We start from the raw sequence: 15,216 nt of genomic DNA, 5'->3' as shown, positions 1-15,216 counted from the left end.
GTTTCCTGCTGAAGTCTCATTAAGCATTAAAGGTCTGCCCTAAATTAGAAAACCCCATAAAGGATTTTCTAATATGACTTTATTAGCACTTAGGTCTTTCACTATACATTCTAATTTATAATACACTTCTATGATAAAATGTAAGCTCCTTCATAGAAAGATGATGTCTTCACACATTCTGATAAACCCACACTGCCTGGTATTTAAAATGTGTTTCCCAAATGAATGAATGAATTTTGCAATGAACTAATTCCTACAAGTCAGATAATTCTACAGGAGAAAATATTCTATAGGGGATATTTAATCTATTTTGGAAAAATAAGACTATTTTAAGGTCTGTGAGACAAATTCCCTATTTAATAATTAAGTTTGTTTTAGAAAATCCACAGTGTAAGTATTTCCAGTTAGCTATTCCAGTAAACTGAAATTTTCCCTCACATTGATTTTGATCAAAAATACAGAGGAGAAAGGACAGGGAATAAAGGAATAGGTGAAATGTACCACTAAGACTGCATTTCTCTTCAAAACTACAAAAGCCTTTCAAATCTGTTTTTTTTTTTTAATAATTTTAAAAAATGTTTATTTATTTATTTATTTTGAGAGATACAGAGAGTGAGAGTTGGAGCGGGGCAGAGAGATGAGGGAGGGAGGGAGAGGAAGAGGGAGAGGGAGAGAGAGAGACAGAGACAGAGAGACAGAGAGAGAGAGAATCCCAAGCAGGTTCCATGCTATCAGTGCAGGGCCCAACACGGGGCTTGATCCTATGAACCACAAGATCATGGCCTGAGCCAAAATCCGGAGCCAGATTCTTAACCCACAGAGCCACCCAGGCGCCCTGACCCTTTGAATCTCTTCAAATGCAGTCAAGGTTACTCTAACTCCTATGTAAATGAAGAGGAAACTCAGCCAGGATGAGACTATGGAGTACTGTTAAACCGAGTTCAAAATTGGTTAAATTATCTTTTGTAAGGTTAACGAACACTTGAGGAAGAACGTTGTAAAAAGCTTTAAAAACCCTGTATTTCCAGTTTCCAAAATTAAAAAACATGATTTCAAAACTTGTACAAGTGATAAAATATTTTACACTTACAAAATATAGGAAGAAAAAGAATATGAGTAAGCTTTCTAATATATGAAAATAGTTTTTAAAAAGTGACCATTACATTTCATTAGAAATTATTCAGTTCCCATCTACTCCACAGGAGAAAGAGCTACACATATCTCCACAGCAAAGTACAGAATGGTTACATCATAACTTCTATTTTAAACAATTTTTAAAAAGGATGACAATACTACCATGCATATGCTGGATTGACTTCTTGACTCACCTCTCCCCCATTAACATATTCCATCACAAAACACAAACGGTCTTTTGTCTGGAAGGAATATTTCAAGGACTTGAAATGAAAAAGAAAAAATGTTACATTATAATCCAGTATTCTTATAACAATACCAAAATAGAACACTTAGAAACAGTAAGCTTGCTGGATGAAATGTTCTTGCCCTTAAGAATCTACCTACTCCTTAAGAGTGTGTAAGCAAGAGTTCTGAGGAACATAAAACAAATTCTATTTAGATCAGCATTGGATATTGTTAGGGGAAAATTAAAATTAAAATTTTAAGTAAAAACACACTTAGTAATTTTGACAAGCAACTCTCCATCTACTGTGCCGTCTATTTGAAATTGTATTAGTGCCCGAAGTTCCCACCCATGTAACCTTAGAGCGAGGAAGACTCAAAAATACAGCTAGAGTAGTTATGTTCAGGCTTCTAATATAGTTTCACTATTTGCATACTGGGTACAAAACATGACTGAATTCAACAGAGTTGGTTCATATAATTGTGTAAGTTATAAAGACAGCAGAACTTTAGAGCTATCTTAATATACTGGACAATATACACCCAGCAATGTGACAAAGTAAGTCTAGGTATCTGGAAATTCCTACTTTACATAATGCTAAATCTTTAAAATGTTCTCCCTCTTGTATGTCTACCTGTTATTTTTAATCTTAATACATGTCATCAGAACCAAGAACATACAGAAACTTGGCAAATTATGTCTCTATTACAATCTAAGAACAGGACTGAAAAAAAAAATCAGTTTCTTTCAAAACAAGTAACATGCATATAACTCATAGTTTATACTTTGTCCAGTCAAGAAAATACATCATGACTTATCCTACCTTTAATTTAATGTGTATTGTCTTCCTGTGTTTCTGAGAGTACTCTATACCTAAAAGAAGTCTCAATTTCTATAAAAAATATCCAGTAAAGATATCTGCCTTTCATATTTGAAGAGAATGCTGCTTGATCATTTAAATATTTATCAGAAGCCAACAGACAAAGGAAACAAAATCCTTACATTTAACACTAAGAAATTCTTTTAAGTCTACCATTTTCTCAGTGCTCTACGTATATTTGCTCTGGAGTAATTTGTTTTTATTTTTGTTTTTGTTTTTAAGGCAGTGAAATTCAGGAGGGGAAAAAAAGTCTCAAAAAAAAATAATGGAGTACAAATGCATACATATCGTAAACTTAATCCACACACTGCAGTAATTTCAAAGAAACAAAACTTCTAGTCTTCCCACAAAGAAAATGGCATACCTAAATGAATTTTATTTAAAATGTTATTTTTCATGGCTTAGTTTTTGCACAACTCCCTTAAATTTAAAATGTTATGATTATAACATCTGCCCTTCAGCCACTTACTGTTAAAAAGGGGTGTCTAGTGTTCTTTAACACTCTGCTCTCAGTGAGAGTGTGTGCCACTTCATCCTACAAAAGAAAAAGGCAAACCTTTAATATATGTACTAAGCACCAGGGATATAAAATTTTCGCTATTTCTCTACGAGCCAAAGAGGTTAAACCCAGAGGCAGAAAAAGATCTGAAAAGACAATGACATGTGTCCTTTATTGCTGGGCTTTTCCTCCAAACCTCCTCCAAAAACATCCAATTACTTATTTAAATCAGATGGCTGCAAAGTATAATGAACCATATAAACTCAGTCAGGCTTAATCAAAATATACTGACAATGATACAAAAACCACCAAAAAGTTATCGGGGACACAGATGATTAAATAGCTAAACCTTTTCCCTTGAAGGCAATGCCTTAGCAGCTAATATTTAGGCATGGAGTAGTTATTATTTCCAAGCTCGTAATATATTTTATTCAGGGGGATAGAAAGGATATATTTTAGGAAAGATCACAGAATCTATAAGTCTCCTACTTAAAAGAAAAATCAGTTACCAAAAATAGGAACACAGAATATACACATTAAGATTTAATTTTCAACTATACATTTTAGAAATAGAAACAGAATATAAAAATTGTTATCTTTTTTGCATGTGGCTTTTTAACTTGCTTCTTAAAAAAAAAAGTCACAACCTACTTTAGGTGACAATTTAAAAAATCTGGGTGTATTTCAAACCAAAAATAAGTGTATTTCCCCAATTTTGTACATAAATCTCATTTTGACATCAAAAGTGAACTAGGAGAGATTTTCTTCAACATATGGAGAACTGGAAAAATGTTTCATATTTCAAAAATAACACCATCTTAAAGAAGAAAGGAAAGGAAGATCACTGCTGAAACTAACACAGCATCTCCGGTCTCTGCTTCTAGCAAGATCCTAGACAAAGCTCTTGCGGATCCATGTCTCCACACTGTCAGCAAATCACAATTAGATCAGAAGTAAGATGTGAAGAGCAAAACATTAGGGCAGCTCATTCTAGTTACCATCTGACCTTAGACCTCAGAGAGAAATAAGAAATAGATTGATCGAAGATGCTAAGATCCCAAAGCCATTCCAAGAGGGCGGGACCAGTCATGTCTGAACAAGGCCAGTGTAATTAATAACACAGTGCTCAAATCTAGTGAAACAAAACATCCCTCGTATCTGTTTGATAAGAATCAAGCTTTAGTGCTCAAACAATCTGAAAGCCTCTGTCATATCGTACTATAATTTTTAGACAAATCAGAATAATACAAAATAAATCAGAAGCAGAAATGATACCATAACTTACTGATTTCCACACCTAGAGCCCCTAGCATAATGATTAGTACACAGTAGACACTTAATAAATGTTGGTTGAACTCAACTGTTTATCACAGGAATAAATTCCAGTCATCAGGGGTGTGAAACTTCATTTATTCAATCACTCATCCCTTCCAAAAATATGCAACAAATGTATTCTGGGCTTGTTCTGTACCCTGAAAACGGTACAAAGACAAGGATCCCTGCCCTCAGGGAACTTTCAGTCTCTCTACACAGATGGTGATCAATGTTAGTGGGGAAAAAAGCAGAGAAGAGGGTGACTGCAATTTATGAACATCACATAATGAAACATGAAATATATAATGAAGCATTAGGCAAGTGGATACTCTGTGACATACAGACCCAAATTCATTCACTAAAAAACAAAATCCCTGGTGGGCAGTTACTAAATGATAGTAACAGTGCAGGTATAAAGTGGTTTAAAAAAAATCTGAAAGCCTCTGTCATATCATACTAGAATTTCTAAATAAGAATAGCACACATTTTAATACAAAATAAATCGGAAGCAGAAATGATACCATAACTTACTGATTTCTACACCCACAGTCCCTAGCATAGGGACTTGGAGTCATGGAGCTACAGGCTAGTGGAGAAGGCATAACAGATGGGTAAATATCCAATTTAATAAATAATTACTAAGCCTGATAAGGAATATTAAGAAAAAATTACCCCATAAATGGGGTAAATAAGGAAAACTAACATTACTGGGGGAGTATATAAGTTGGGTAATATGTTGATGTGGGGGGCAGGAGGGGTGACATAATCTGATTTCTATTTTAAAAGTTTACTCAGGCTCCGCTGAGCAGAAGGACACAAAAAATAGGAAGGATGGGGACCCCTGGGTGCTAGGTTGGTTAAGTGTCCGACTCTTGATTTCTGCTCAGGTCATGATCTCACAGTTGTGAGATGGAGCCCCCCCACCCCCCCCCCGCCCAAATCTCCAAAGCAAGGAGCCTGATTAAGATTCTCTCTCTCCCCCTCTGCCCCCCCCCCCACTTGCTTTTTCTCTCTCTCAAAAACAAAACAAAACAAACAAACAAAAAGGAGGGATAAACCAAGGGACAACAACAGTATTCCAAGAGAGAAATGAGGATGCCTTAGGCTACTATGGTAGCAGCAGGAACAAGAGAAAAGGGGACAGTTTTAAAATCTTTTCGAGATATAAAATTAGCAGCAATAATCCAAAAATACCTGCCTTCAACATGAGGGTGAATTAAAAAAAAAAAAAAAAACAACACACCTCTTTACAGGCAGTCAGAAGGAGATTCACAGAAAAGATACCATTTGCAGGTTATGCTGTAGGATTGCAAAGTGATCAGAGGCAGAGAGCCAGGAAAAGACTACAAAAAGGTAAGTATGAAACCCATCTGGAACCAGAAAAGACATCCTAGTGCTTCAGAAAGTATTTCCAGAGGGGAGTTCATTCTGCTTTTTAAAACAAGCCCAGCATGTACAATAGTTATTTTCCTAAATCAATAAGTTTCAAGACAGAAGATTAGTTTTTTCTAAGTTCTGCAATTTGCCTAACTAACCACCCCAAAGGAGCAAGTAAAGATGTACGGAAACAAATGCTAAAACAAGATTTCTTTGTCAGGAGAATGGAAATGCAATTAATACCATGTACGCATCTTGCAAAAATATTAAAATGTATTTTCTGCCATATTTTACATACGATCAGATTAGAATTCTTCCCTCTTAATGCAGATTTAATAGTACTGTATTTCACATACTAATTAGTTTCTGCTATGAAGATAAGGTAGGCACAAGCTAAAAAGTAAACACAGATGCCAATAATTTTTAATTACAGTTAAAAGCAACATGTCAAAACAAAAAGTTAAAAATAACAGCGATAAAACTTAGTGACTAAAACAATGTGATGCCTTTTAAAAAATCCACTCGTTGATCAGGACTATAAATGAAAATGCGCTAAACATGCTTGGGTGTGCAACAGAAGTAGAATGTTTTCGTGAAAAAGCTTCTGAAATACAGTTCCATGTATATTCATTCCCGGTAAAATACTAATGAGTTTTTAAATCTAGTTTCTCTCACAGGAATGGGCTTTGATTTCTTGGAGGATGTGAGGCAGAGAACAGCCCTCCTTCCTCACATTTAGGTTCCCAATCGTCTCTGATTTATCACTCCCTTCTACTACACGTGGTCTCAGCTTCCGCCTTCATCTGCCCCCCCCCCGCACCTCCTGTTGTGTGGAGGTTGGGTGCTTTGTGGGGGGTGAGGGGTAGGAAGTGGCAGAGAAGGGGAGAAAAAGAAGATCTGGGACACCAAGGGTTTCAGATCCTTCAATCCCTGCACTAACTCAGCAACATAGTAGGCTTGATTACTCCCACCCTGCAGGCAGAAACGGAGGCACGGGGGCTGCAGGTGCGACAAGCAATACTGATGGCATGTGTGAGGCCAACGTTCCAGTCACTTCTACTCCACACGACGCCGCCTCCCGTTCACACAGCCCAGTGTCTACGTAACCCGACACTTGAAGTCCGTTCATGGTGACTTTCTCCACCCTGAACACAAGGCTGTAGCCAGTTGACATCAACATACGCCCATCGGAACCACTTCCGCCCCCCACCAGAGCAACAGCAAACACCTGGAGGCGAGGGGTGAGCGGGAAACAGGGACAAGGGGGCAGAGAAGCCTGCACCCTGCCTCACGTACTCTCGATTAACCTGCAGGGAGGGCCAGCAATTGTTATTTACTTGTTCTCTGCCTTGACGCCATGTGTTAGCAATCTATACATTTCTTTCCATAGGAAACACATCACACTTCTCAAGCTCTAAATCTGGGGTCCTAACTTCCCCTCTTCTGCAAACTTGGTTTCTGCCCAGATGAGCCTGCTCACGCCCTCCCACTCTCCGGGGGCCACACTGTCTTCGCGCTGTTCCTTCATTACTATCTCTACTCTCTTTCTTGCCCACTTGTCACCCTGATGGAGAAAAGCAAAGCACAGGTGGTCCTCTGCGGCCTATGAACACTATGTCTCCGTTCTCAAGTGCTGTCATTTGATACTTTGTCCTTGATGCTCCTGTCCCCACCCCTAGGGCCCAGCCCCACTAACTGCCCCCTGGACCCCCAGGACCCAGCCCCACTGACCAGTCAGTCGTAAGGGGCTGAGCTGCCGCTGCTCCGACCTCACCCCTGATCCTGGGTCTGGGCTCTGACCTGCAAAAACCAGCACAGCACTGCTGCTGCTCCGCACCCTGGCCTGGGGGTCCCAGGTTGAGGCTCTGACCAAACAGAAGTGGCGCTGTGACTGCTCTGCCCACTGCCACAGGGCCCCGAGTCATGGCTCTGACCTGTCATGGCATGGACCACCCCTGGGTCCTCGGGTCCTGAGTCAGGGCTCTGTCCCACCAGCACCGCACTGGCACCTGGGGGCTCTGTGACCCGCTCCCTGAACTTAAAGTTGCGACTTGACCCAACATTGCTGGGGCAAGGTGGGCTTGTGACTGACCATCCACAAAGGAGGCCCTGCTGCTGTTGGGTCCGAAGGCACCACTGCACTCTGACATCCTAGCGATCCAGCTACTGCTGCGTCCCTCTCCACCCCGGTCCTGAGTCCCCGTGGCAATCCCTAGAGACCCAGGCCCCAGTTCCACAGGAAACGTGCACATACCGGCATCCCAGACACCAGCGCCACCCCACATACACCTGTGCTCCAAGATCCAGCTCTGTGTGCACCAGATCCCGGGACACCAGCTCTGTGGACACCCAGTGCCAGCACATCACACCTCGTACCAAAAGGGATTTCCTTGGCTAGAACTTCCTCTCACAGGCAAAAAAGAACAGGAGGGGGTGCCTGGGTGATTCGGTTGGTTAAGCATCTGAGTCTTGATATCAGCTCAGGTCATGATCTCAAGGTTCCTGAGATCCTGCCTCATGTTTGGGCTCTGCGCTGGCATCATGGAGCTTCCTTGGGATTCCCTCTCTCCCTCTGTCTTTGCCCCTCCCCAACTTGCTCTCTCTCCCTCAAAATAAAGAAATAAACTTTAAAAAAAAAAAAAAAAAGAATGGGAGGACCCCAGCTACCTTCAGCCCCAGTAGCCCTACCCACCAGTAACACCCATGGGATCTCTACAGGCTTGGCCATGGAAAACACCCACAATCTTCACTGATGTTGTTCTCAGCTGACAGAGCTGCATGGGGACTACTTGGCTGTACCCTCCCAGCAACCAGACACTGGGCCACATCCAGCTGGTGTACTCACAGAAGCCAGTCCAAAAAGGCTGGGACAGATGGCCACTCCTTCAAATGCTCAGATAGCAACACAAAGACATTAGAAACACACAAAAAAGGAAGAAAACATGACACCTCCAAAGGTACACAATAATTTTCCAGTAACTGACACCAAAGAAATGGACTTGATCTCTATCAAGAATTAAAAATAGAGAAGTTCAGCAAGATTCAAGAAAACACAGAGAAATAATTCAATGAACTCAGAAAGACAATACATGAACAAAACCAGAAGTTCAACAGAGATACAGATCATATAAAAGAACCAAACAAAAATTTGTGAGCTGAAGAATATTAAGAACAAAATGAAAAAATGCAATAGAGAGCTTTAAATCAGGCTCAATTAAGCGGAAGAAACTTGAAGACAGACCTCTTGACATTATCCAGTTAGAGGAGAAAAAAAGATGTGAGAATGAAGAAGTGAAGGAAGCCTATGTGATTATGGGATACCACCAAGTGAAACAATATTCACATGTGGGAGTCCCAGCAGGAGAAGAGAGAGAGAGGAAGGGATAGAAGACTTATCTAAAGAAGTAACAGCCAAAAATGTCCCAAATCTGGGGAGAGATATGGCCATTCAGGTCCACAAAGCTCAAAGATACCCAAGGAGATTCCACCAAAAGAGATCTTTATTGAGACACATGACAATCAAGCTCTCAAAAATCAAAGACAAAGAGAATTTTGAAAGCAGCGAGAAAAAAATGTATTCATCAAATACATGGGAACCCCAATCAGGCTCTCAGTGAAGTTTCTGAGCAGAAACCTTGCAGGCCAAGAGACAGTGGGAGGATATATTCCAAGTGACGAAAGAAAAAAACCTCCTAACTAGGAATACTTTACCCAGTAAAGTGGTCCTTCAGAAATGAAGGAGAGACAAAGACTTTCCCAGAAAAACAAAAGCTGAGGGAATTCACCACAACTAGACTGTCTTCCATGAAATGCTAAACAAAGTTCTTCAAGCTGAAATGAAAGGCTGCTAATTAGTAACATGAAAACATACAAAAGGATAAAATTCACTGGAAAAGGTAAATATATAGTCAAATTCAAAACACTCTAATGCTGCAACTGAAGTGTGTAAATCACCTTGGCCACTAGCATACACTTTAAAGACAAATGAGTTAAAAATAATTATAGTTACAGTATTTTGCTACTGGACACACAGGTAAATTTGGACGTCAATAACATAAAATGTTGGGGGGAGCAAGTACATGTGTAGAACTTTTTCCAATCAATTGAAGCTGTTATCAGCTTGAAACAGACTGTTACAACAGTAAGATGTCTTATGACCATCGTGGTAATCACAAAGCCAAAAATTGTAACAGATTCACAAACAGAGAAAAGAATCAAAGTATATATACCACTACAAAAAACCATCAATTCACAAAAAAGCAAGCAAGCAAGAAAGGACAAAAATTACAAAATAATTAGAAAGCAATACACAAAATGGTGACAGTCAAGTCTTGAACTATTAATAATTACTTTAAATGCAAAGGGTTTGAATTCGCCAATTAAAAGACACAGAGGGGCTGAGTAAGTTAAAAAACCAAGATCCAAGTATGCTACCTAAAGGAGCAGCACTTCAGCTTTAAGCTCACGGGCTGAAAAGTGAAGGGATGAAAAAGATGCTCTAGGCAAAAAGAGCAGTGGTAGCTCTACCTATGCAAACAAAAGAGACTTAAGTCAAAAGCTGTAGTGAGAGCCAAAGATCTTTTTTTTTTTTTAAAGAAGATCTTTACATAATGATATAAGGGTCTGCTCATGAAGAGGCTGTAATAGTTATAAATATATATAATTATGAGCAAATCTGAAGACTGAAACAGACAACAATATGAAAGTAGTAGGGAACTCAAATATCCCACTTTGGATATGGGATAGATCCCATCAATGGACAGACCATCCTGATAGAAAATCAGTAAGGAAATCATGGACTTGAACTATACTTTAGCCAAATGGAGCTAACAGACAGATATAGAACATTCCATCCAATAGCAGCATGATAATACACATTCTTCTCAAGCACACATTGAACATTCTCCAGGATTAATCATTTATTAGGTCACAAAACAATTCTTAACAAACTTAAGAAAATCTATCCATATCAAGTATCTTTTCCAACCAATACAGTAAGAAACTAAAAACGAATTATAGGAATAAAGCTGGAAAATTCACAAATACATGGAAATTAAACAAAATACTTCAGATTAAGCAACTGGTCAAAGAAGAAATCAAAAGGGAAATTTTAAAAATCTTGAAATAAATGAAGTAGAAACACAACACACCAACACTTATGGAATACAGCAAAAGCAATTCTAAGAGACAAGTTAATAATCGTAAGTTTCTTACATTAAGAATAAATAAAGATCTCAAATAAACAATCTAAATTTACACCTTAAGGAATTAAAAAAAAGAACACATTGAACCCAAAGTTAGAAAGAAGGGAATAATTAAGATTAGAGAAGTGAAATGGAGACTAGAAGGACAATGGGGAAAAAAATCAATGAAACTAAGAATTGGTTCTTTAAAAAGATCAAAAAAATCGACAAGTGTTTAGTGACACTAAGATAAAAAAAGATGACTCTAATAAAACTATAAATGTAAGAGGAGACATTACAACTGATACAACAAAAATATAAGAATCATAACAGACTATTATAAACAATTATCACCAAAATATTAGATACCTCAGAAGAAATGGACAAATCCTAGAAACATACAACTTCTCAAGACTGACTCATGAATAGAAAATCTGAACAGAGCAGTAATGAGCAAAAGTTTAAATTAGGAATCAAAAATATCCCTACAAATAAAAGCTCAAAAGCAGATGGTTTCATTGGAGAATTCTATCAAACATTTAAAGAAGAATTAATATCAATCTTTCTCAAACTCTTCCAGAATTGAAGAGGAAGGAACATGTTTAAACTTGTTTTATGGGGCTAGCATTTCTCATACCTACGCCAGACAAAACACCTCAAGAAAAGAAAATTATAGGCCAACACTTCTGATGAACATATATGCAAAAATCCTCAACAAAATACCAGCAACCCTAATTCAAGAGCACGTTAAAAGGATTATACACCATGATCAACTGAGATTTATCCCTGAGATGCAAAGATGATTCAACACAATTCAGTAAGTGTGATATACATCACATTAATAAAAGATAAAAAGCATATGATCATGATCATTTCCACAGGTGCCAAAACATATCTGACAAAAATATCCTTTCATGATAAAAACTCTCAATAAACCAGGTATAAAAGCAATGTACCTCAACATAACGAAGGACATGTATGATAAGCCCATACTCAGTGGTGAAAAGTTAAAAGTCTTTCCTCTAACATCAGAAACAAGACAGACACTCACTCACTGTCAGCACTTCTAATCAACACAGTACTGGAGTTACTAGCCACAATAGTTCGGAGGGAAGGAAGGTGGGTGAGAGAGGGAGCATACAAATGGGGGGGGGAAAGGTAAAATTATCTTTTGCAGATTACATGATGTTATATATACACAGTAAACCCTAAAGACTCCACCAAAAAGCTGTTAGGATTCATAAATGAATTCAGTAAAGTTACAGGATACCAAACCAACACACAAAAAATCCACTGCATTTCTATTCACTTAACAATAAACTATCTGAAAGAGAAATGGAAGAAAGCAACCCTATTTGCCACTGCATCAAAAAGAATAAAATACTTTGGAGGAGATTTAATCAAGGAGGTGAAAGACCCGTGCACTGGAAACTACTGGAATTGACAAAAGAAACTGAAGAACACATAAACAAATGGAAATATACCCTGTGTTCTTGGATTGGAAACATTAATATTGTGAAAATGTCCACACCACCCAAAGTGATATACACAGATTCAACGCAATCCCTATCAAAATTCCAGTGGCACTAAAAAACTATCCTCAAATTTGTTTGTAGCCAAAAAAGACCCTAAAAGCCAAAGCAATCTTGAAAAAGAACAAAGCTGGGTGCTTCACACTTCTTTATCTCAAACTATATTCCAATGCTATAGTAAGCAAAACAGTATAGTAAGCAAAACACTATGGTCAAAGCAATGAAAATGGACCTCCATTGGGGCACCTGGGTGGCTCAGTTGGTCCGACTTTGGCTCAGGTCATGATCTCTCGGTTCGGGACTTTGGGCCCCATGTTAGGCTCTGTGCTGACAGCTCAGAGCCTGGACCCTGCTTCAGATTCTGTGTCTCCCTCTCTCTCTGCCCCTCCCCTGCTCATGCTCTCTCCCCCTCTCTCAAAAATAAAGATTTTAAAAAATTAAAAAAAAAAGAAAATGGACCTCTATCTTACACTAGTCACAAAAATTAACTCAAAATAGGTTAAAGACAACTCTAAGACCTGAAACCATAAAAATCTTAGAAGAAAACATAAGGAAAAAGCTCCTTGACATTGGTCTTGGCAACTTTTACCTGGACAAGACACAAAGGGAAAAGGCAACAAAAGCTAAAATAAACAAGTGGGACTATATCTAACTAAAGAGCTTCTGCATAATAAAGGAAACTATCAATAAATTGAAATGGTACAGAACAAGAAAAATATTTGCAAGCCATGTACCTGATAAGGGGTTAATATCCAAAATACATAAAGAACTCACAGAACTCAACAGCAAGAAAGCAAAAATAATCTGATGAAAAAAGGGCAGACATTATTCCAAAAAGACAAACAAATGGCCAACAGGTACATGAAAAGATGCTCAATATCACTAATCATCCAGGAAATGCAAATCAAAACTACAATCAGGTATCATTTACACCTGAAGAATGGCTATTATCAAGAGAAGAAATAACAAACATTAGAGAAAAGGAAAGCCTTACACACTGTTGATGGGAATGTAAATTGATGCAGTCACTACGGAAAACAGTATGGTAGTTCCTCAAAAACTTAAAGATAGAACTACTATACGATCCAACAATCCCACCCTGATATACAGCTGAAGGAAATGAAATCGGGGTTTTAAAGAGATGTCCACACCCCCATGTTCACTGCAGCATCATTCACAACAGCCAAGATATGAGAACAACCTAAATGTCCTTCAATGAATAAGTGAATGAATGAAGAAACTTTGGCATACAGGGGTGCCTGGGTGGCTCAGTCGGTTAAGTGTCTGACTCTTGCTTTCGGGTCAGGTCATGATCTCACGGTTTGTGGGTTCCAGCCCCGCATTGGGCTCTGTGCAGTTAGTGTGGAGCCTGCTTGGGATTCTCTCTGTCTCTCTGTCTCTCTGTCTCTCTCTCTCTGGCCCTCCCCTGCTTGCACTCTCTCTCTCCCAAAATAAATAAATAAACTTAAAAAAGATCTAAATAAAAAAAAAAAAAAAGAAACTTTGGCATATAAATACATGGAACATTATTCAGCCATAAAAAAGGAGATTCTGCCATTTGTGACAACATGGATGAAACTGGAGAGCATAATGCCAAGTGAAATAAGCCAGACAGAGAAAGACAAATACTGGATGGCATCTCTTACATGTGGAATCTAAACAAAAACAAAAACAAAAACTTCAAAAAGCTGATTTCATAGAAACAAAGGGTACTGTGGTGGTTTTGGCCAGGGGCTGGAGAGGGGGAGATGGGGAGATGTAGGTCAAAGGGCACAAATGTTCAGTTACAAGAAGAATAAGTTCTGAGGCTCTAATGTGCAGCATGGAGATTCCAATAAATAATCCCATATGTTCTACCTGAAAGTTGTTGAGAGTAGATCTTTCTTAGGAATTCTCATTGCACACATACAAAAGGTCAACCAAGAGGTGACGGATATTTTAACTAACTTAATCTTGATATCATTCCACAGTTCCAAGTCATCATGCTGTATACTTCAAATACATTTATATTTGTTAATTATCGCTCAAAGTTGGGAGGAAAAAAGTAGAATTTATTATAATTCTGACTCGCTAAAACACGGCAAGAACTCTGTGAGGGAAAAGCAAAGATGACAGACCAAGCGGGTGATGATGAATGGGCACTGGCCATCTGCCTGGCCATATGGGCAGTCTGGTGGGCGGTGGAAAACCACACTACTGGAGGGATGGACTATTAATTGGGGCACAGCCCTACGGCAATCATTATGGGAATTTAAGGGGTACATTAAAGTAGGGCAAGCTGATGCCCATCAGAAGTACCTGGTCCAGGATCAGGTGATTGGAACCAGCAAGTGTACATCCCTGAATGCGTGTTTAAGGTGGCCATCCGAGTTCATAAAGTGAGTGGATACAGGGGAGCTGGAGAGCAATGCAGAGATAGCTTGACCATCAACATATTCCTCTGCACCCTCTGAGACACAAAATGCCAGTAAGAACCATCCAGTCTATCAGACAGAGAGCAGATCCCTAGGGCGGCAGACTCCCCAGGAGGAAGCCCCTCCCTACTGTATACAGTTGGCCAGGTACACTACAGTGGACCACCACCACCACCAGTATTCCTCAAGGCTATAAATGGGACCTGACAGGCAAACGTACTCTGGACTGGGCTTTGTGTACCACCTACTGGTGGTAGGTAAAAATTCAAAAGACTAGAACAGAAGATAGTGTATCAATTTGGACCACCTAGGTACATGTCATCAGACCAAGAAACATACTTTACAACCCACAGCCACCAATAATGGGCAAAGAGGTTATCACATCAAATGGACATTTCATGTCCATTTCATCCTCAGTATAACCATCTGATAAAGAATTAGAATGGGGAGGGGGGTGCCTGGATGGCTCAGTGGATTAAGTGTCAGACTGTTGATCCTGGCTCAGATCATGATCTCATGATTATGGGACTGAGCCCTACGTTGGGCTTGGCAGTGCAGAGCCTGCTTGGGATTTTCCCTCTCGCCATTCCTCCCCCCTCTCCCCCTCCCCAAAACAAATAAACATTAAAAAAAAAACGGGGGGGCCTGGGTGGCTCA

General features: G+C 39.2%; 1 protein-coding gene across 9 annotated transcripts in view; it reads right to left on the bottom strand.

Annotated features, from left to right (window-relative positions):
• Positions 1-15,216, bottom strand: part of AKT3 (AKT serine/threonine kinase 3) — a 310,747-nt gene that overhangs the window by 94,011 nt on the left and 201,520 nt on the right. For all 9 annotated transcript variants that reach the window (XM_047840477.1, XM_047840482.1, XM_047840479.1 and 6 more), the window contains 2 exons: positions 2,710-2,775; positions 1,329-1,397 (listed from right to left, as the gene is read on the bottom strand). In XM_047840477.1, coding sequence (XP_047696433.1) covers positions 1,329-1,397; positions 2,710-2,775 — 135 coding nt within the window. The remainder of the gene's footprint in view (positions 1-1,328; positions 1,398-2,709; positions 2,776-15,216) is intronic.

The sequence above is a fragment of the Prionailurus viverrinus genome, chromosome F1 (genome assembly GCF_022837055.1).
Source record: "Prionailurus viverrinus isolate Anna chromosome F1, UM_Priviv_1.0, whole genome shotgun sequence".
Taxonomy (NCBI): Eukaryota; Metazoa; Chordata; class Mammalia; order Carnivora; family Felidae; genus Prionailurus; species Prionailurus viverrinus.
This window is presented reverse-complemented; position numbering and strand designations above follow the sequence as displayed.